Source organism: Columba livia, chromosome 2 (genome assembly GCF_036013475.1).
Source record: "Columba livia isolate bColLiv1 breed racing homer chromosome 2, bColLiv1.pat.W.v2, whole genome shotgun sequence".
NCBI classification, from domain to species: Eukaryota; Metazoa; Chordata; class Aves; order Columbiformes; family Columbidae; genus Columba; species Columba livia.
The window spans coordinates 153,933,378-153,952,218 of NC_088603.1; the positions used below are offsets into that span (position 1 = coordinate 153,933,378).

The 18,841-nt window shown below is 39.2% G+C and overlaps 1 protein-coding gene across 1 annotated transcript in view; it reads left to right on the forward strand.

Moving 5' to 3' along the window:
* TG (thyroglobulin) overlaps positions 1-18,841 on the forward strand; it is a 164,370-nt gene that overhangs the window by 64,736 nt on the left and 80,793 nt on the right. Inside the window, exons 35-38 of the mRNA XM_021298862.2 lie at positions 1,568-1,633; positions 11,653-11,787; positions 12,871-13,035; positions 14,830-15,052. Of these exons, the coding sequence (XP_021154537.2) occupies positions 1,568-1,633; positions 11,653-11,787; positions 12,871-13,035; positions 14,830-15,052 (589 nt within the window). The remainder of the gene's footprint in view (positions 1-1,567; positions 1,634-11,652; positions 11,788-12,870; positions 13,036-14,829; positions 15,053-18,841) is intronic.

Below are 18,841 nucleotides of genomic sequence, written 5' to 3' on the forward strand. Positions count from 1 at the left end.
GGATAAGCTGAGGGTCTCACACTGAGAGGAAGGGAACAACTGCCCTGATAAAGCAGGCAGCAGCAGGAGCCCTGTGAGCAGGGGGAGCTGAGAGTCAGCCAGGGGTGAGAATGAAGAATGGTAGAAAGATGAAGTGAAGAGGAGACAGTGGAAGTGTAGAAACACTTCTGCTTTTTGGAATTGTTTTTCCTTTTGTTGGCAAAGAATCAACTAAAAATAAAGGATCTTGCTCACTTCACAGACAGAGAGATGATGAACAGCCCGCTATGTATGCAAAGCGAGGAGTGTTAGGAGAGATGGTGACATTTCCTTATGTAGTGAAGAAGCTTCAGATGTGTTTCCACTATAACACACAGCAAGGCACAGGTGTTTATGCAAATAGAGATATTTGCAGACAGAAATTTGTATCAGTTTTTCTGGTGTGATGGTGGCCTGGGAACCAGGAAGAGGAACAAGAAACCTCTGAAGCTAAAGGGAAAATGAGTGAAATCTGAAGGAGGAATTTACTGAAGGCAGTGGGATGATAGCATGAAATGGGGTCTCTGGTTTTAGACTACAGTCTTGTCAGAGGAAAGTAGTTGTGCCTCCGCTTTCCATAATATGTTAAGTTGACATGTAAGCTGTTTGCCCACATGGCTCCTCCGCTCATTATCAGTTTGACTTTGTATTTATAGTCATGGTTGCAGTTCAGGCAATGACAAACATTGTGGTGTGTTAGAGAGAGTTCTGAATAGCTCTAGTTCTTCACTCCTGCCATAGAATCATAGAATATTCTGAGCTGGGAGGCACCCACAAGGATGATCGAGTCCAACTTCTGTTGCTGCGTATGACAACCCCACAGTTCACACCATGTGTCTGTCAGTGTGAATGGTATCATAAAACTCCTGACTTTTTAGAAATATCTATTACTTACATGCTTGGCCAGTACAAAGTGGAAGATGCAAATAGAGAATCTCATCTATCTTCAGCTTCTCAATGTATAGTAATTTACTATATCTTAATAGAGAATTTAAAACTGATTTGATTAGCCAAAATGTTTTACAAAATGTGAATGAGCAGAGGAAGCTTCTTGTTTGTTATTTAAAATTACAAAATGTTTAAGGGAATATTAATAAACAAGAAGCTTCGTGTATGGAAAATATGAATGATCAATTGAATTTTAATTTGTAAAGGTTACTTTTAGAAACTGACTTGTTCCTAATTCCTGTTTTGGTAAATTCCAATTTGCTAATGAAGAAGCAGAGAAAATCTCATGTTTTTTGTGATGCACAAAACCAAATACAGAAAAGGGCATGGAAAAAAACACGGACTACTGAAATGAGTTGTTCATAAATAACCGCATTTTGAAAAGTGTAGGAATGTTTATAAATATGGAAACTCACAGAATTCTGGTTTCATGTATGAGCTCAAAAGGGTTAGATAACAAAGCAACCTCACAACCTTACTCTTGTTTGTGGTGAGAAGATGCAACTTTCAGATCCGAGAAGTAATGCTAGAAATACTGAGGTGTTGATTGCATTTTAAACCTTCCTTTTTTAGTTCTTTCTTTTATTTTTCCTACTTTTAGCTGACTTGAGGAACACCATGCCTAACCTGTGTCCAACTGTTAGTTTACCTCTTGGGCCAGAAAGTGGTAAGTGTGTTCATGTATTCAACTGAAAAAATAATAGAAAAGGAAACATCCTCTATTTTGTATGTATTACTAAAAGATCACACTATAATTAAAAGGTTGTGTTCCTCATGAGTTACTCATTTAGGTGTTCACTCATTGTTATTAATCATAAATCATTTAAATGGAAGGATTGTTGTTATCTACAATGCTGGTGTAATATCTCTCAATCTCACTGCCACAAGAGGTCACTGAGGCAAAATATTTGGCAATTTATCATTTAGAAGTGCGGATGCCACATCACTTTCAATGGATATAACTTCATATTTTAGTGCAGTGACCAATGAAGAAAAGCTCTGGCAAGGTTAGCTCCCCCTAAGCTGTTTAATGTGTTATTGTCCACTGTTGTGTTTTTAGTGCCTTTCTTGTGGCATCTGGTTCTTGCCAGGATGGCAAGGGATGTCAGATTAGACAAAGCACCAGCAGTTTCTATCAGTAATGCTGGATTCAAGGAATGACAATGAGTTTTAAAATTGATACAAACAACTGTAATAGAGATGCAAAGTCAAATTTAGTAAATCTGTTTTTCTCCAAAAAACAAGATGATGAAAGGGGTAATTTGTCCAGAAATTAATGCACGTTTATACTGCTTTATAACTGGTGGTACATCGGAATGATAAACTGTACTGCCTTTACTCCTTGTTTTTGGCTTCCTGCAAGGATGGGAATATTATCTTGAAGATTATTCCGAACCAGATTGCAAGAAATGTAATATTTGAGGTGTGTGTTGGGTCCCACATTTGAAAACATGCTGTAACGTGCTAGGACACGTGACACCATCTCTTTTCTATTGTGAAGAAAATTTCTTTCAGTTTTGCTGTAATTAACCTTATGGTATTCACATGCTTTATTTTAAAAGTGGGTGGATCCTCTTAATAAATGAAACTTAACTGTTGTCTTTCAGGCCTTTTTGTCTGTTGCCCCCTAAAAATATATGCAAATTGCCAACAGCTACAGGCTTCCTTGATGTGTCCTTTCCAGAAATACACAGTTTATCTGCTAAATGCTGTGTCTAACGTAAAGGAAGCAGGTTGAAAGGTCACTACATAATTCAATTTAACTCTCAAGTTAGGCTGAAATTGTCAAGTCTCATCCATCTCTGCCTTTGATTTTCTGTTTAATCTGAACAAGTTTTTTAATACACGTCTGTCCTTAAACTTTATGCAACTGGCCTTGCAAGAGATGGTTAATATTTGCAAAGAATTTTCAATATTGAGTTCTGAATTTACTATTAATTATTTTATCATTATGACCACCTGTCATGATCATGCTCAGACTATTTGTATTTACTAGTAGTATTTGTGCTTTTTAAATGATTGACTTAATGTAATAGAGGGACAACTCCTGTCTTTATAGGTGAACGTAAATAATTTTTGTGTTAAATACTTTGAGAAGCTAGTGTGGTAATGTGTAGGTTGGGCAAGTCAACTCCTTTGCAAACTGTTTTCCCATGAGATACAGAAAAATGCTTTACTAAATCACAAAATCACAGAATCAACTGGGTTGGAAAAGACCTTAGAGATCAAGTCCAACCCTTGGTCCAACTCCAGTGCATTGACTAGATCATGGCACTAAGTGTCATGTCCAATCTCAGTTTAAAATCCTCCAGGGATGGTGAGTCCACCACCTCCCTGGGCAGCCATTCCAATGCCTGACCACTCTCTCTGTAAAGAATTTCTTTCTAATATCCAGCCTAAATTTCCCCTGGCAGAGTTTAAGCCCATGCTCCCTTGTCCTGTTGCTGACTGCCTGGGAGAAGAGACCAATCCCCACCTGGCTAGAACTTCCCTTCAGGTAGTTCTAGAGAGTGATGAGCTCACCTCTAAGCCTCCTCTTCTCCAGACTAAAGAACCCCAGCTCCCTCAGCCTCTCCCCATAGGTCTTGTGTTTGAGTCTTGTTGCTCTTCTCTGGACCAACTCCAGCACTTCAATATCTTCCCTGAACTGAGGGGCCTAGAACTGAACACAATACTCCAGGTGTGGCCTCACCAATGCAGAGTACAGGGGAAGGATCACTGCCCTTGTCCTACTGACCATGCTATTTTTGATACAGGACAGGACACCATTGGCCTTCTTGGCCACCTGGGCACACTGTTGACTCATGTTGAGCTTCCTGTCAATTAATACCCCCACGTCCCTTTCTGCCTGACTGCTAAAGCTCTCTTTCTCCCAGTGTGAAGCTTAGTAGTGATTTTGTCATTTTCCTTTTGTGTTTTTCTTTCTTTAATCTGGGAAAACAGTGACCTAAGCAACACTTCAGGAAATTAGGCTTTTCTATCTGGCACTTGCTTTCTATGCTAAAGATTGCCCAGAATTTAGGCACAACAACTGAGGTGCTTGTGGTACTCTTAGTAGAAATCTTGATCTATCAGACCCATTTCCAGTTCATCTTTCCAAATGCAGAGCAACTGGGGATGTCTCTGGTTTGCAAAGGTCTGGTTGACCACCCAAGCGAGCAGAACCTTCCATAAAAAGGCAGGATTCTGGATTAGAATGGTTGTCCTGAGGACAGCAGTCAGGAGAATTTGCCAAATTATAAAGATCACAACTAGTCTGGAAGTCAAATCAGAACTACTGTCCTGTATTTTTTGGGTCTCTGACACCAGTGTGGCAACACATTCAAAATGCAACTGGGCACCACCTGTCCTTCTTATATTCTGCCTCATTTTGATAGTACAAGTACTAGGCTGGTTATTTAGGTCAGATTGCTATCTGTGTCGTGTTGTCAGAAGCTTTGGAAAAATTTAAAAAACATTGTTTCCAAGCTCTTTATGATTATCTATATATTAGTATATGCTATAGAAGATTAGTGTTTTTAGAGTTGGGCATCATAGAAAAGCTTGCAGTGACTGAATTTACTCCTGTGTGGTAACCAGATGGTAAATGTGAGAAAATGTCACCATTTAAAGGGCACTGTCATATGTGGATGTACATTCGTGTGTGTGCATGTAAGAATGTATGTATAAAAATATGTATATAAAACTTTCCATCAAAAGATCAGAAAGATACTTAAGTTTGAATACTTTGTCAGAAGGCTCTGTGAAATAGTGAAGTTAATGCTATGTCTAATCTAGAGTCTGAGTTTAGTGAAGCACAATTAAGGCCTATTTTAAAAGTTAATGCATTTGACTGCCTCATTTTCTCATATCTGAGAAACAATACTTGAAAAATAGATAGCCTGAACTCACTGGGCAAGTCTGACTTGTTACATTTAGAGCATTTTTTTCCCCTGAAGAAGTCAACGTGCTGTGATGACACTGCATATGGAACCATCTGTAGGGAGTTTTAGGTACAATTTGTGACCTTCAGTGATAGGAGGACAGCTGTTATTTTAAGACTGCCTGTGCTGAAAATGTTAATATGTCATGATGAATTCTCAGTTTACTTATGTCAGTATTTAAATAACAACTCTGCAGAGTTCTATGAGTAGGGAGGAATGTTATGTAAAAGAAAAAATTGTCAGGTCTAATAATTAGTTTTGAGATGGAACTTTCTGCAGCCAGCTGTAAGATACAGGCAGATAAGAAAAGTCATTTATGAGAAATTATGTATTGATATTTTATGTTTGTATAATGCTGTTATTCAAATGGTTTATGCACAGGGATTTGGTCTATGAAAGTTTTTATGTCTTTCCAATTGAGACTAAAAGAAGCAAAATAATCTATGAGACACATTAACTGGCTTTTTTGGAAGGAATACTTGTGCTGAAAGCAAACTAGAGAGCCTGAAGATATCCCTGTTCATGTAGAAGGGAGGAGTGACACTAATGAATGACTCCTGCTTTTGAACTTCTTTTATGAGATTTATAACTTGTCATTAGCCAAACTTTAATGAGCATTTATGTCTTCCTGTTCCTTGGTTTTAAATAGGATAGGGCTATCTATCTTAGATTTGGCAACTGCTAATAGGCAATGGCCCTTAAATGTTGATGTCTGCATGGAACTAGAGATTGTATATGGATCATATCGGCTTCATTCTCAGTCCATTCAAATCAAGTAATTCATTGAGAAACCACCAAGGCATATGGATGTAATGATCTGTTAAGCACTTCCTATTTCTGGCTTCCGTGATCCCCTAATGATTTATAGTCCTTCTCTCGATGCAGGGCTGAGAAGTGGCTTATGGGGTTTTCCAACTTGGGAATAAATTCCCCATCGGGCTATCTCAGCACATGGGGTATTTCCATTCTCAACAGAGATGCTGATGGTCATACAGGTGCTGATGTAGCTGACTTCAGTGATTAATAGTACCATTTGTATTCCTCTTTTCCCCACAATGCTGAGTACCTGTCAGAGAGATCTTTGGTGTGAAACAAAGACCGCCTTTTTTTATCCATCCTTGAGAACTGATTTAGCATGCCCCCATACAGCATATTGGACCTCTGGTGTAGAATTACTCTGTCTTTGGTCTTAAGTTTTATTTTTATTCTGTTTGTAAACATGATGATTTTAGCCTTTTGAAAACAGCTTATTTTAAACCTGGATAAATATCTGGTGTGTTTTTACTATCGTTTTACTATACTGTTTACTATAATTGGCACTACTGAAAGAGGAAGAAAGCTTTCATTTATCATAAGCATAGCAAGATTGCTTACTGCTAAAGGCCATAAATAACACATTTGTTAGCTTGGAATATGTTTGTTTGAGGTGTGATTATAGTTATTATGCAGCAATTGTAAGAAAATGACTAATTTTGAATTATTCAAATCTCAGTAGATGGACAAAAATGAGAAGCAACTCTATTTTAAAAAGAGTATATTTTCTACAGGTCCACTCTAAGTTGATGATTTGCTGGTTTTGGAGATTGTTGGTATGCAGAAAGGTTAGCAGTCTTCATTGGAAAATAATCTCTGAATGTTAGATATACAAAGCACTGAGTTCAATCTGGAAGCATGTTTTTGGCTTGAGCCAGCACTATTAAATATGGCTCACAAATTTCAGAATTAAGATCAGAATTCATGTTTCAACCGTAAATTAGGCATACTGAACCCATAGATCTGTTTTATGTACCTCCTTAACCTCACGTTAGCCTCATCTGATTTATGTACATCCTCAACCTCACATTTTATTCTAAATTTAACTTATTTTATTGCACTTCTTTATCTCAGTTTCATTATATCGAATGTCAAATTTTCCAGCAAACTCAGAACTGACCCCTCTTTGCTTCCACTGAAGTCAGTGACGAAACTTTTGTTGACTTTATGGAAAGGATTTTATGATGTCGTTGCCCGTGACAGTGGGAGGCTGAACTCCATGCCCCCAGGAAATCTATTCCAGTCTTGTGATCCTGTGACTTGAGTGGGAACAGAGTAAGGCCAGTGTAAGTCCTTTTGCAAATCCAGTCTTAAACCTTGCCTACCAAACAAGAACATCTGGAGGAGAAAGGCTCTCTGTATGGAACATCTATAATTTTGCAATAAAAGTTAGAGGGCTGGCTGGCTTCAGAGTGCTGTAATTATCCAATCAAAGCATTTGCCAAAATGTGGTTTGGAAAGTCAGAGCTTAACCTATATATAAACCAGAAATGTCTTCCAGCCCACCAGGTGCACTAAGCGTTTTCAGTAGAGCAGTGCCAATTTGTAGCTGTGTCCATTGTGAGAGCAGTTTCTAGATGAGGTGAGTTTAGATCAGCCAGTTCTGCTGGTGTGTATGGCTGTGGGCATTGCTGGATCTGCTGCCAGGAGAAGGGAAGAAGGAAACAACTAATAGCCAAAATTTCTTTTTCGGCCAGTTGCTGGCTGGCAATGTCCACAGTGCTGCCATGGGTGGCTCTGGGTTACAGGGCTTTACTCTGTCGTTAAAATAGGCATTAGTATTTCTGCACTTATCTGCATCTAGGGTCAGCTGGGCAGAAGGTTGGAAAGGAAAAATAGTGGAAGTCTCAGTATGTAAATCTGATCTGAGTTTATGAATGTTTCATCCAGGACTGAGAATGAAAAAAAAAACTCCACGAACTCCAAAAAATAAACCCATGTGGGTAGCGGGAGGATGCAAGTGTCACTTCTGTGATATTTGGGGCAAGGAACAAGCAATATAAAATGTGATTTAGGTATGAATGTGGAAGTTTGCATCATGAGTGGTCTCTCTTCTGTGCCTAGCATGGGCTGCAATGTACCAATTGTGTCTTATATGTAGTTAAAATGAATGTTATTAGCTTGATTCTATCCCACATAAAGGGATAAATAAAAATATTTTACTATAGAAGTAGGAAGGGTAGCTCGTGACCGAATGCACAACACATTACATGTACCTAGTAATGACCATGTGCACTCACAAGCTTTATTTCAGCACCTTCAAAAGATTTTACTATAGCAATAAGCTTGTAAACCTCAGGGAAATAGGTACAGGAGGCCAAATTCAAGTATCAGATATGTAAACCCAAGGAATTTATTTTGCTTTTGTGGAATTATTTTGTATTTCTTTCCTGAGAGAGTAGAATTTACCTTAGCAAGAATGCTTCTGAATGTTTGACCTGTGGGCAAACAGGCAGATGAGGATTATGAGACTTGCCCAAGGTCACTCAGTGGATCAGGGCAGCTATGGGAAGAGAGTCAGAGTGGTGAAATACCTTCCAAAACCACCGATGCACCCAAAATTGTTGACTTACATTGGAATCCAGACAAGACTCATTTTTGAAAGAACCACAACTGGTTATTTGAAGCCTTGTGTCTGAACCTGGGGAGATTACTTGTTCCAGCAGTAGGACCTCAGTTACTAGTACAGTACATAATGAAACATGACAACAGTGCTGTTCTGTAGAAACATATTCATAAAATAAATATTTTCTTGTTAATGTTTTCAGAAAAAAAATTAAGAAGTAATTGAAAACACCAACTGGCAAGATATAATCTGGAGAAGTAAAACCTAGGGAATCTAGTAGTGCAGGCAGATAGTCTCTGGAGAGGATGTAGTGGTTAATTCTCTATCACTTACAGAGCTGATTTTTAAGTATCTTTATAAAAAAATGGCACAAACTGTCACCCTACATGTAGAGGTTGAAATTTTCTAATATGGGTCATGCAACTGGTTATATTAAGTGTTTTTTAAAATAGAGACAACATAGACAATATGAAATGTAATACTTTCCACAGGGCTGTGTTCCTGTAAAACAATTGAATAGTCAGTGCTTAAGAGAAAGGAAAATATTGTGCAGTAGGTCTGTTGCACAAGTCAAGCTGTGATTTCACAGTCATTGCTCCCTTACTAGTTCAGACTCCCTCTGAAGATAGTATTGATGCCTACTTTGCTACTCTGTGATGTCAAGTAGGCTTGTGGTCTTTAACATAGAACAGTGCAATATCAAAATATCTTTCATTTCTGCTTAGTTAGGGACTTCCAGCCTGTATCTCTTGGAACAGTTGCCCTCAAGTATAATAGGAATAGAATGATTTTGAAGTGATTGAAAAGGACCCATGGGACCCAGTGCTGCTCTCTTGCCTCGCTCACACCTGCACTGTTTGGGAAGGTATATGGAGTATGGTAGGGTTGGTTCATCACTTCATGAATTTGTCCAGTGTTTTCTTTCACAAGGAGAAGGGCAAAGGAGCTAGCACTAAGGTAACAGCTTTGGCAATGGTGGTAGCACATCACTTTTTCAGCTTGTCCTCTGGGAGATAACCCATCCTTGAGTCTCGTGGTCGCTTGGGAAGGGTTTAACTTGCAAAAGAAAAGACCTTGAACATCACCGTAGAGGCCTGAGTTGTGGCCGTTCCCCTATGTTGTCATTAACTATTTGGAATAAAATAATTTTTAAATTATTACAACCGGGCTGGTCTTGGTTCTCATCAGCTGGACAAGTATGTCAACACCAGTTTCCAAGCTGCAGCGAGGGCATACCGCAGCCATGACTGTATGAACCCCCGACCCTGTCTTCAGATTTGATGTTGAGTGGTATGGTCACAGCTGTGTTTCTGTGAGGGGAGGAAGGAAACTCTGGCCATCTTTGCAAGTCACCCCGTTGTCAGAAGACTAAAAGAAATCTTTAATGAAATGAATGGTCACAATTTTTGCACCTGTGTGCAAAACTGAAACAACAGGTCAAAATCTGTTCACCAGGAATTTCAAAGCAACAGCTAACTCAGCTCCATCCTCACCCTATAATTACATGGAAAGGGTTACACCAACCTCCTGTTTAGGACTCGGTGGCCACAGAAGGGCCCTTTTGCTTTAAAAACATATTGAACTGTTGAAAAGAACTAGAATAATTAAAGGCCCATTCTTTCCCAAGCCTTCTTTTTTGACTTCTATGCGCAAAATTGAGACCCTGCAGATATTTTTATCTGTTTGTGTATGCAAAATGAATGTTTGTGGTATTTTTCTTTTAAATCCACTGTGAGACAGAGAATATTTTTTTGGTGAATACTAGAGTCAGTATGTATGTGTATATGTATGCTCAGACATGTATATGCATGTGTACATGTACAGAATCATAGAATGGTTTGGGTTGGAAGGAGCCTTAAAGATCATCTAGTTCCAACCCCCTGACATGGTCAGGGCCTCCTTCCAGTAGACCAGGTTGCTCAAAGCCCCATCCAGCCTGATCTTGAACACTTCTAGGTATGGGGCATCCATAGCTTCCCTGGACAACCTGTTCCAGTGCCTCACCACCCTCATGGTGAAGAATTTCGTCCTTATATCTAATCTAAATCTACCCTCTTTCAGTTTGCCTATATCACTACATGCCCTTGTAAAAGGTCCCTCTCCAGCTTTCTTGTTGGTCCCCTGTAGGTACTGGAATGTCTCCCCAGAGCCTTCACCTCTCCAGGCTGAACAATCCCAACTCCCTCAGCCTGTCCTTATAGGACAGATGCTCCAGCCCCCTGATCATCTTTGTGGCCTCCTCTGGACTCAGTCCAGAGTACACATAAATATATATGTTTGTATTTATGTTTATACACATGTGTATATTTGCATATATACATATTTGTGTGTATGTGTATATATACGTATGAAATAGAACTAAATCTTAATTATCTAGTTGTTAAATGGCTTTAGAACAGTTCATAGAATCTAATGTAATTCTCTCTAGGAAACCAAAATTATAAAAATAATCCTTGTGACCTTAAAAAAAAGTCAGTAAACGTGTGAATGTTGCATGTGCTTTTGTGGGAGTTGGTTGATTGCTTGTAAGGGAAGTAAAGACAAAAGATAACATTTGTGAAAACTTCTGTCTCATTTTCACTTAGTCTGCAAAGTGGGGACTTGTCCTCTGAATGCAGATGTATACAAGCAACATAGACATCTCCATTTTAGCTACTCACATGAGATTCCCTATACAGACAACATGAGCATCTGGTTCACAATCGGTGGATTCCTGGGTGTGATTCATCTCATCCTAAAGCAGACATCGAAAGCAGAATGCAGATATTGTATAGTAAAAGTGTCTGTTCCTCCCGGTAGTACAAGGAGTCTGGTGTGATTAACTCAGATGTAGACAACTACCTTGCAGTTAACTGAGGTGAAGTCTACATTAAGAAACCAGCTCCTGTTTGAGATACAGATGTGGATATTTACTGGAGGTTATGGGATTGCTCAGTCACATGGAGGATCCTCACTTGCTTTCCAAGGAATTAGTGGCCATACCTGCTCAGGAACTTGTGTACAAGCATCGTGACCTATGTTCTTTAATATAATTAGGCCTGTCCAGAAACCTTTTATTTGAATCAGTTGGATTTAGATGCAAACCTGGATGGAGTTGCTCCTGATCTATCTATCTACTAAATTAAATCTATCTATTTTTTATAAACCTAGTTGTAGATGACATCTGAAGATTAGACTGGATCCTCTAGTCAATCAGAAAACTTTCAATATTATATTTAATTTATTCCCTGTTGATGCAAAGGAAGATGGAAGTCTTTCACTGAGGAACCCTTCAGTACTTTTACCTCCGTATTGTTTTCCTCTAAAGTTTTGGTTTGTTTTTTTGTTTTGTTTTGTTTTTCTGAATTATCTAGTTTTATTATTATTATATGGTTAATTTTACAGACTATTTGGATAAATGGCAGCCCTTAAATGTGTCCTCTGTTCTCCTGGATTCATCCATCTCAAACTTTGAAGTTGTGCAAGTTAGTAGAGATATATCCAATGATTTTTCCACTGCCAGAGAAATTTGTCTATCCGGTAAGAAATGGTTATTCATCACTTTATGGAAAATATTACCTGTTGAGACACCAAGAACAGCTTCTCCCTTCCCTCTCTGCCTCCCCTTTCTTACACAGATACATTGATTTTACTTACTTTTAAAGAATACCCTAGTGTCTGTGATTTTGAGAGAAGGGACCTGAAATAATTTATTTAATGAAAGATACAATGAACATAAAGTCTCATAAAGTGGTTAAGTAGTTTTGACATCTCTTGGGTGCAGAGACCTCTTGCTTCTCCAGGCATTGTACAACTTGGAGAATATTGTAATGAATAATTAAAGGGACAATGTAATTCTTTTCTAAATAACAATTAAGTGAGACAGATGGTAGAGCCACCTTCCATTATCTAAAGTAACCTGTTGTGGTGCGTGAAGGCAGATTAATTGAGAGCTGGGATGAAGCAGGAGTTGGGCTGTAGTAAAAACAAAGTGACTGCTTTAATCAACAGCCTGACTAGATGGCAAAGAGCCATTTAAATTCATATGACTGGAAAACTCTCAAATGCCACAGAGCAGTCAAATGATTGCTCCCACCTACTGCAGATGGACTTTGAAATAGTCCCATTTTCCGCAGCAGCTGGTCCTCACCTTATGAAAGTGAGCAGTGTAATTTTTTTTCCCTTTTTGCCATAACTTTTTGAAGGAGGGTCTCTAAAGGAAAAGCGTTGGAAATCCACCTCTGAGAACACACCAGGACCAGTGAGAGGATCACTTTTCTTATTCTGAAACCTTCCCCTAGGGCTCCCTGGAGACTGTTGGAATTCAGCTGAAGTTCTCAGTACTTTATTAGAAGATGCTATTCTTCTCCTAAGAGCTGGGATACTGTTTCTCTTGCTGTACTTCTCCATTTTAAAGCCAATATAACCTTTTGTTCTTTGGCTATTTTGGAGAATAATCTGGGAATCTGGGGACTTTACATCCCTTCATTCTGCTCTGCAGCAGAATCCTTGTTGTTTGACCTGTCATAAAACCTTTCTTTTAAGTATCCTATAACAATGTCATAAAAAATGCTTTGAGAATACATATTTACCTGCTCTTTTTCTTTATGTTTCACCTTACAGCTTGTTCAAAGAACCAGTCGTGTACAGTGGTTACCCTGGAAATCCAGCCTTCAGCAATAAGATGTCTTTTCTACCCTGATACGCAGATGTGCACACATGGCCTGCAAAGGCACAGCTGCTGGGTTTTACTCAAAGAGCCAGCTACTTATGTCTATAGGAGACAAGGTACGAACAGGTTAAGGCAGGAACTCAACCCTGGTGGGATGTGCACAATTCTCATCAATGTGTGTGAGGAAATCCTCAGTAGGCATAAAGCAGTATGGATGTCTCTTAGTCATCCATTGCTGTTTCAGTGCAGTTACAGCCAAGTTGGATGGGAAAATGTCCCCAAACGTTTTTCACAGAAGTGCACAGAATCATAGTGTTATCATCTAGTATTGAAGCAGACATAGTAAAGGAAGTTGGGTCTGTAAAAGAAGTTTTGGAAAGTGCAGAATGTTAAAAATGAACAAAAACGAACATCAAGAAAAGTTCAGCTCCTTCTTCGTCTGCAGTAGTTGTTTCTGTGTGTTCTTCCCTCTAACTTCTGAGAATAACATCAAGAATGTTAAAACCTCACTGTCAGTCCAAAGTCTTAAGGACCATCTCTGCAGAAAGAAAACAAACAAAAATGCCCCAAACCAAGATGAACTCATATTTTTAAGGAAGTGAAAATTATAAATAGATAAAGAGAAGTTGTGCAGAGATGTAAAAATTCTATAGTTTGGCTATGTGCTCATTTCAAACTCTAAGTTTTTGTTGTCTTTTTCCTTGATTTTTAAAAGATATCGCTTCATTTTGGTGTAATACTGATTCTTTCATTTAGTAGAAGTGATTACAAAAAAGGCAACAATAAGCAGGGGAGGGAAGAAATATTTCCTTGTCTGCTCACTGACGTTTCTGTGAAGAACTGGCAATCAATGAGAAGCTTCTAAGTTCAGACTTGATGAGAAAATAAGGGATTTATCATTATCAAGTGAAGAAAAATCACAGATTGAGACATGAAAGCTAGACTTATGTGTTTGTAAATTTATGTACAGTTTTGATTTTAGTCTTATGTCTTTTTAGTCTTTAGTCTTTTTGACTTAGTATTTGATTCCTGTGTATAAATAAATAGTTTTAGGAGAGAAATAGTACCAGGTATCATTTAGCTCTGTTTTAACGTAAGGCATTATTGAAAAATCTCATCTTTGGATAGATAACTAATGATTCAGGTAATCCTTATATAGAAAAGAAAAAATGACATCAAACTATAATGCCCTAATATTTCATAGTTTTCTACAAGCAAAAAAAAAATTCAGATAACAATTACATTTGATGTCAAATGTGTAGATACTGGTGTAAGTTCTGTGGAATAAAATGGCAGTATTCACAGTAGAATATAAGGCAAGAGATGGTGATGAAAGCTGTACCCTAAAGTCTGCAGCTTAAAGTGAGCACTTGCACTGGTGATTCCCGCTCCAAGAACAACAATCCCACATGGAGCTGTAGGGAATTTGGACATGAGTTGTGCTCATTGCCTTCTGTTGAAACTCTTATTTTGCGTGGTGAAACAGTCACTGGAAAAGGGGACTGAAGTGCAAATCTTTCCTGGTGAGAGCCCAAACCGGTGAGCTCTGTGGTTATCTTTCCTCTCTCTGACTTGCTGTAAACGTTTAAATCTTTGACATTGTGCTTTTTAGAGTCGAGGGAGAAGGACAAGTCGGAAAATCTCTCTCCCTTTTTGTAGAAATGCTTAGATTTATATTTTAATGCAATGTCTTATCTGGAAGAAATGCTTGAATAAAGGTTTGGAAAGTTAAATGTTCCTATCCAGCAGCTAATATCTAGCACAGCATGAAGTATTGTGTATGTTTCTTTTAAAGAAGTGAATTAGACACTTAACAGTTTAAAATTACAGGAAAATGGATTAATATTAATTTCTGAAATGGTACTAACATGAAAAATCAAATTATTTTTCCTCTGTTCCCTCCCTGATAGATTTATTCCTGCCCATTTCTGAATCAGATTTAACCCCATCTGTGTACATCCCATCCCATGGAGATCTGATGGGCAAATCCCAGGTGATCCGTGTTGGCTCAGAGTGGAGAAATATCAGCCAGTTCCTGGGGATCCCATACGCTGCACCTCCCCTTGCCGAGAGGCGCTTCAGTCCTCCAGAGCCGTTTGCTTGGGTGGAAACCTGGAATGCTACTGCAGCTCGGTAAGAAACCCCTTTGATCATCTGCAGAAGCGCTTGTCTGTCCAGGTGTATGAAAGTAACTGGAGTGACGACCATGGTATTCATGTCCTTTCTTGCAAAAGAACCTATAGGGTACATATTAATACAAGTTTGGGACTTTGTTTTGCAAAAAGAATAATTTCTCCATCTACATGTGAATGCATGCATACCCCTCAAGAAAAAAGTCAGATTCCAGTACATTGCCTTGAATCTATGCATAACCCCCCACCGACTGTCTGCTGTTAATCCATTTTCATTCTGAGGATTTATACAGGTTTTTATAATATTTATGAAAATACATTTTTCTCCTGCCGAGCTGTACATTTGTAGAGTATTTAATCAGAGACATTTTAAGCTGCGAGCCTCATAGAAATTCCCTGCCTAGCAGTGTCTAGGACATCGAGCGTAAGGACACAGATAGTCTTTTCTGTCCAAATACTATTAAAAGGCTTGCTAAATGGCTTGGACAGAAATACAGAAATTGTAAACATTTTAGGTAAAACCTTAAGAGGAAATGAGTGCTAGGAACTGTATTAGCAGATGGACTACATTTCTGCTAAGTCCCTGAGTCTAATGTTTCCCATTGGCTGGTCCTGGCTCTCCAAAGCTGTACAGACGTCACTCGCAGTGAGTTTAGGTTGGAAGCACTCTATAGACAGAGCCTTTGTGGCCATGATTGTGTTTCCTTTACTCTTTCAGCATGAGGCTTAATTTTGTTGCACTGGGGAAGCAAAATGATAAATTGTGAATGTGTATTTCTCAATTAAAGAAAAGAGGGTTTGTGTGACAAGGGTGGTTGTCAAGAGGATGGGACCAGACTCTTCTCAGTGGTGCCCAGTGACAGGGTGAGGGGCAACGGGCACAGACTGAAGCACAGGAGGTTCCATCTGAATATGAGGAGAAACTTATTTAAGGTGCCAGAGCCTTGGAACAGGCTGCTCAGAGAGGTTATGGAGTCTCCTTCTCTGGAGACATTCAAACCCACCTGGACACATTCCTGTGTGATCTGCTCTGGTGAACCTGCTTTAGCAGGTGGGTTGGACTGGATGATCTCCAGAGGTCACTTCCAACCCCAACCATTCTGTGATTCTGTGACACTACTTCGTATATTTGTACTGTGGAACCTGTAAAGACAGTGGATTTCTTAAAAACAAACAAACAAAACCAACCTAACCACCACCGCCACCAAAACAAAAACCACACACAAAAACCCCAAACAAAAACCCAACAAAACAAACAAGCAAAAAACAAGAAAACCCACAGAAAAACAACCCATTACAACAAATATAAATGCAGCAATGAGAAACAAGATATGAAAGTGGAGTGTTTTTTATAGGGTCTTTCTCACAGTGAATTGCTGTCCATGTAGTAGAAACCAAACTACAGAGCACATGAAAGAGCAACCTATACTACACATGTACAGAGGAAACTGGTACACAAGAGCTGGTACCTCATCAGGTTCCTATCAATAAAAAGCAGACTGTTTCCTGACAGACATGAGAAGCTGCAAGGGAAAACAAACAAACAACCCAAACCAAAAACAAACCCCCAAATTAATAGAAACAAGAAATGGCAGATTGAGGATGCAGAACAGTGAAAAAGAGAGTCTGGTGGAAGGACTCAGTGAACTTTCTGTAGAGGGAGCTGCAGAAGTGGGCATTAAAGCTGAGTTTTGGTGACCTGAGAGATTCTAAGGTAGCTAACATGGACCTGAAGTCTACTGAGATCATTCAAGCCATGTAGTCCTGTTCAATTCCTGGCACCTGGAGTGGTCCTCGTGTGGTTAGTGATGAACTACGTGAGCCAGCTGATCTGGCCAAAAGCTTAGATGGTTAAGGAAATGACAGATTTTGCAAGTGAACTGGTAGAATGGTACCCTGCAGAGGTGCCATGAATCAGCATCTGCTTGGGTGGAAATACACCCTGAGGCTACAGATTTAGAGACCCATTAGCTCTGTGGAAGCTGTTTGGTCCCTCCATCACTCAGGATTTGTCTCCAGATGTTTCTAGCAAAGCCTGTGGTGAAACAAGTGAAAAGAGAGGTAGGGTTGTCTTGAGGAGTTGAAAGAGCATCTGGCCTTTGGTGGTCTCATCCTTCAGGTTTCACCTGAGTTGTGGAGGTGTTAAGAGCATAACCACAGCAGCCACGCAGCCTCGAGTATGTTTCAGGGATCTGGTGACACATGGTTCTTTGTTTGCTCAGGTGCACCATGATGTTAGGTTGGCACACACACCATCAGCTCTTCGTGTCTGCAGCAGCAGATGTCTGCTAGGGCTTTGGTGAGATGCATCTGCCATTGTGGTATCTTTTGAAGACGTGGCATTGCAATACAAGCCTTGCTAGGATTTTCAAAGCAATTTAGGGACTTTAATCTGCTCTTATCTCTTGAATTCCCAGTGCTTCCTTTGACCAGTGTAAAACTTGGATGTTATCTCGTATTCTTAATTTATGTTTAAAAAAGTAATTCTTTGAGCTTAGCACCATGGAGATGCACTTGCAGAATCAGAGGGACCTTAGTCTCTGTATAAAAGAGTGTTGGCAGCTATCCTTTTTAATCCTTTTTATGACTCCGTTTGCGTGTCACACAATATTTGTATATAAGAAATTCATGTTAGCACGGTGGCATTACTGACAGAAGATAAGTATTTATTTATCAGCCTGGAACAGATAAAAGACTCAAAATAAAACCACCAGAAAAGGCCAACCAAGCCAAAAAAAAGCCAACCGAAACAAACAACCCTGTTCGAGTCTCCAGCTGCTGGAGGAGCGGTGGACTTGCCTCAGCAGGTGGCAGCCTTTCCCCAGAGTGAGTCCTGGCATGAGGACATCCTGGGAGCTGGTGGTGCTGAGGATCTTGATGAGTTGCTAAATAAAAGAAGGAAAAACAATTGCCATGAGCATGGGTGATGATTCCTTCTGCCCTGTGGAAAGTTGTATGATTTATAGCACTAGACCTGTTGTCCTGGCTGGGTTCCTACCTGGGAATTTGTATTTTGTCTGCCTAAAAGGGCTTGAGCAGCTTTGGTTGGAGATGATGTGCTTCTCTACATCAGTGTGAAAGCTATTGAGTGATATCACCATCCTAGAAACCTCCCTTATGGAAAGATTTTGTAGAATGGCATTGAAGCTGGTTCTTTTTTAATTTAAGTTTTTTGGTAGTTTTCTATTAAATTCTTCATACGTTCAATATAAAATTTTACAAAGGCATTAAAAATAATGATTTAGAAACAATTATCTGAGATATTACACTCTTTTCCATAGCCTCTTCTGGCTTCCTCCCTAACAATTTTAGATGCTTTTTCATAACTCATTATGTGATATAAATATGGTTGTGAAATAGAAGGAACTGGCTTGAAATTAACTTATATCTGAACTACAAAAGTTATCCGCTTGGCTCTTGTCAGGGAGCGAGAACTCAAGTGTGTGAATCTCACACAGATGATGGCCAGAAAATGATTTTCTGTATGTGGCTGGTTGAATTCCTATTGAAAGGTTACTTAAACATTGCTGGGCACTCTTAATGGTCAGCTATGACACTTGGAGCAAACAGATTTTTAAAATGTGTTAGAATTTTAAACTTACCATATTTTCTCACAGATCATTAAAAATTAAAAGAAATATAAATAAATGTAGCCTACATTTATTAGAAATTAAAATAAATAACTGGCATTTCAGCAAAAGAGTGAGTCACATAGGTGTACAGGCAATAGCGGGGGAGAACTGTGCCTGAGACGCCCAGTCTTTCTCCCCTCACATCTGGTGCTGATTTC